Below are 4304 nucleotides of genomic sequence, written 5' to 3'. Positions count from 1 at the left end.
CCATCATGTCATCTGCAAATAATGACAATTTTACTTCCTCCTTTCAAATTTAGGTGCATTTTCTTTTTTTCTTCTTGCGTGACTGCTATGGTTAAGACTTCCAGTACTATGTTGAATAAGAGTGGTGAAAATTGACATCCCTGTCTTGTTCCTGTTCTTAGGGGGAATGCTTATAGTTTTTGCCCCTTGAGAATTACATTGGTTGTAGGTTTGTCATATATGGCCTTTATTATGTTGAGGTGTGATCCCTCTTTTCCCACTTTGCTGAGAGATTTTATCAAAAATTTTATTGAAATTTGCCGAATGCTTTTTCTGTGTCTATTGATATGATCATGTGGTTTTTGTCTTTTAATTTTGCTTATGTGATGTATCACAGTTATTGATTTGTGAATATTGCACCAACCTTGAATCCTTGGAATAAATCCCACTTGGTCATGGTGTATGATCTTTTTAATATATTGCTGGATCCAATTTGCTAATATTTTGTTGAGGATTTTAGTACCTATGTTACTCAGGGAAATTGACCTGTAATTTTTTTCTTTTTGTAGAGTCTTTTTTTTTTTTTTTTTTTAAGAATCCAAGAACATTTATTTCCACAGGTTGTTGATAAAAGACCGCAATCCAGGATAGAAGTACACTGCACTTAAAGGCAAAATTACACAGCAAGCAAGAGCTACCCCAACCCCTTTCACAGAGAAACTTCAGGAATGTTGGCCTCCTGAGGGTTTGATAATTACCCATTCTCCCATGCACTGGAAGCCCCTGCTGTCCCAGATTTTTTGCAACTTCTCTGAGATGTGTGTTCACAAGCTGTATGTGTGCGTGCGTGTGTGTGGGTGTATGTGTGCGTGCATGTGTGTGGGTGTATGTGTGCGTGCACAAAAGGCTCATCTGACCTACTTAATGAAGGAGCTGAGACAATGGGTTGGAAAAAGGTACCTCAACATGACGGAGAAGCTCCCAGCCAAGGAGACTAGCTTTCTCCTCAAGAGTCCGTACATTCTAAAATGCCACCGAGGTTCCTGCAATTTGAAAGCCATTGACTGACCTTCTCCCAGTTCAGGTCTGGGTGAGACACAGGGAAGGAGAATGTGGAGACGGCCCCAGAGAGGAGAAGGGACCGAAGTCCCAGGACGTGCAGTTTGCCTCGGGTGGGGGGAGAGAGACCATTCGAAAGCCTGTGCTTGAGACTGGAACCTGAACCCTGGCACCCCGTCAGGAGCGCCGAGGTAGCTGGTGGCTGCAGTCTGACTGCTTTCCTAGTTCCGCAGCCCCTGGAACTAAGAGTGGGCAGCCTGCACGGGCAGACACAAGGCCTCTGTCTGTAGAACACCTCGGTGTTCCTCGCACAGGTGGACGGCTTACAGGAGGAGAAGGCGGATGGAGGAGGCTGAGGCTGCCATCACGGTCACAGTGAACCCATGATGGGGCTGGTGAAGTTCCTGTGGTGGGGCTGGGCCGTGGGGCCCTGTTAGGCAGCCGCCTTTGTTGCTTGTCGAGCCAGGTACTCCTGCTTCGCCTTCTCCCTGAACTCCTGTTCCCGCTGAACCAAGTACAACAAATCCCGATGCCACTGCTGCAGCTTCTGCTCGTAGGTGGCGATGCCCTCTGCTTCACAGGCGGGCAGCTGGTCTTTGATGCGCTGGGTGGTTAGCGTCAAAAGGCTCTCTGACTCAACTTTGCCCAGAGCCTGAAGCTGGGAATGTAAGGCCTTAAATCGCTCCAGGTAGCGGGGAAGCTTGGACTGTTCGGTTTCTTCCACGTCCAACTGCTCCACCAGCTCTTCTGGGCCCTGGCTGTCCTCCCCTCCTTGGGGCTGTTCCTCTAAGGACTCCTGGGCTGGAGCCATCAGAGCCTGCAGCGCTCTGTCCAGCACGTCGAGCGCTTCTCTACATAGCTTTCCATCTTCTGGGGAGGAGGCCACCTTCTCCATCACCTGGAGGGCTCTGTCAAGGTAGCCTGGTGGCCACAGCAGAGGCATGTTGTGGTACACAGCCCGCAGCCCTCGCTGCAGTTCCATCTTCCCCAGAAGTGCATAGCCATACAGCTGGGAACTCAAACCCACTGAGTTCTTTTGCTTTAGGCCTGGGAGTAATAGGGATGCACCGAAGTTCCTCTCCTCTTCCCAAGTGAAGTCTGTCTTCTTTGCCAGGCAGTGGTACAAACCATAGAGGGAGAGAAGCTGGGTGGAAGGTACTTCAAAGGCTTCTTGCATCATGACCTCAAAAACCACGGATAAAGCATCTTGGTAATTTTCTTTCTTTATGAAATAATCTATCAGTAAATTGAATGTAAAGTTATCTGGGAAAATTCCATATTGGACCTTATTTACAAGAGTGTATAAGGCCTTGTCTTGTGCACCATATTTTAGGCACTGCCTAATCCAGGTGTGGATAGTCCAGTCTCTCAGGTACCAGCAATTGGGGCTGTGCCGGAATTTGTAAAGGTAATATTCTGCATGATCTATCTCTTCTCGAGATGAAATGTCCACAAACCGTGATATTGTTAAAGAACTAACAGGCAACTTTTTCTCGTATGTTTTATCCATTAAAGATGCCAGATCAGCGAGGTGACAATCTTCTTTTTCTCTTGCTTCCCATTTCTGGCTGTCCACGTATGCTGCAGAAAGCAGACACCTTTTACCTGTTAGGGAGAGGTGAGGCAGAGGCACTCTCCGCGCCAGGAGGACCCCGTGCCGCTTTTTTTTGTAGAGTCTTTATCTGTGTTTGGAATTAGGATAACACTGGCCTTGTAAAAAGAGCTTGGAAATGTTCCTTGCTCTTGGATTTTATGGAATAGTTTGAGGAGTATGGGTGTTAGTTCTTTGAATATTTGGTGAAATTCCCTGGTGAAGCCATCGAGACCAAGGCTTTTATTTACTGGGAATATTTTTTTTTACTACTGCTTAAGTATCTCCAATTGTTATTGACCTATTCAGGTTTTCTGATTCTTCCTGATTCAGTTTTGGAAGATTGTATTTTTCTAGGAATTTGTCCATTTTGTCCAGTTTGTCCAGCTTGTTGGCATATAGTTGAGCATAGTAGTTTCTTACAGTCCTTTGTAAGTCTGTGGTATCAGTTGTTACCTCACTTCTTTTGCATCTGATTTTATTTATTTGGGTCCTCTCTCTTTGTCTCTTAATGAATCTGGCTATGTGTTCATCAATCTTGTTTATCTTTTCAAAGAATCAGCTCTTGGAGTCATTGATCTTTTGTATTTTATTTTCATCTCCATATCATTTATTTCTGCCCTGATCCTTATTATTTCCTTCCTTCTACATACTCTCAGTTTTTCTTGTTCATTTTCTCATTATTTTATTTGTAGTGTTAGATAGTTTATTAGAGTTTTTTCTTGATTCTTGAGGTAGGCCTGTAATACTATAACTTCCCTCACAGCTTTTGCTCTGTCCCATGTTTTGGGTTGTTGTGTGTTCATTTTCATTTTTTTCCATAAAGTATTTTTATTTCTATTTTTTTAAGTTTCATTGTTTAGTAACATACTGTTTAGCTTTCATGTGTTTGAATGTTTTTGAATGTTTTTATTGAGGTTGATTTCTAGTTTCATGCCATTGTGATCTGCAAAGATGTTTGATATGATTTGAATCCTTTGGGTGCATTTTATTTTTTTCTTCTTGTCTTTGGAACTTGTGTAGACTTATTTTGTGTGCTAACATGTGGTCTATCATTGAGAATGTCCCTTGTTCACCTCAGAAAACTATATTCTGAAGCTTTGAGGTGAAATGTTCTATAAATGTCAGTTATATGCATCTGATCTAGTGTGTTGTTTGTGGTCTCTGTTTTCTTGTTGATTTTTTGTCTGGAAGATCTACCCAGTGATGTCAATGTGATGTTAAATTACCCTACCATAACTGTATTGCTGTTGATCTCTCTCTTAAATTCCTCCAAGAGCTTTTTTATATATTTAGGTGCTCTAATATTGTTTGCATAAGTGTTTACCATGGTTATGACCTCTTCTTGGATTGATCCCTTTACTATTATGTAATGGCCTTTTTTTTTCTTGTTATGGCCTTTTTTAAAGTCTATGTTCTCAGATATAAGTATTGCTCCCCCAGATTTTTTTTTCATTTCCATTTTCATGGAAAACTTTTTCCATCCCTTGACTTTCATCCTGTGTGCATCATGTTTTTCTGAGGTGGGTCTTTTGTAGACATCATATACTAGTATATGGCTCATGTTTTCTTATTCTTCAGCTACCCTATGTCTTTTGATTGGAGTATTTAATCCATTTACATTTAAGATTACTATTGATAGGCACATATTCATTTCCACTTTTATTCTTTTTCT

General features: G+C 42.3%; 1 protein-coding gene across 1 annotated transcript; it reads right to left on the bottom strand.

Moving 5' to 3' along the window:
* Window positions 1-568: 568 nt before the first annotated feature.
* On the bottom strand, window positions 569-2563 carry LOC308511461 (small ribosomal subunit protein mS27-like). Its single transcript, XM_081081499.1, has one exon. The coding sequence runs from the start codon at window positions 2546-2548 to the stop codon at window positions 1472-1474; it is 1077 nt and encodes a 358-aa protein (XP_080937625.1). The 5' UTR covers window positions 2549-2563; the 3' UTR covers window positions 569-1471.
* Between the last annotated feature and the right edge of the window lie 1741 nt (window positions 2564-4304).

Source organism: Myotis nattereri (genome assembly GCF_964212035.1).
Source record: "Myotis nattereri genome assembly, chromosome: X".
Taxonomy (NCBI): Eukaryota; Metazoa; Chordata; class Mammalia; order Chiroptera; family Vespertilionidae; genus Myotis; species Myotis nattereri.
The sequence above is the reverse complement of the archived record's forward strand: the minus strand, read 5'-3'. Positions and strand labels throughout refer to the sequence as shown.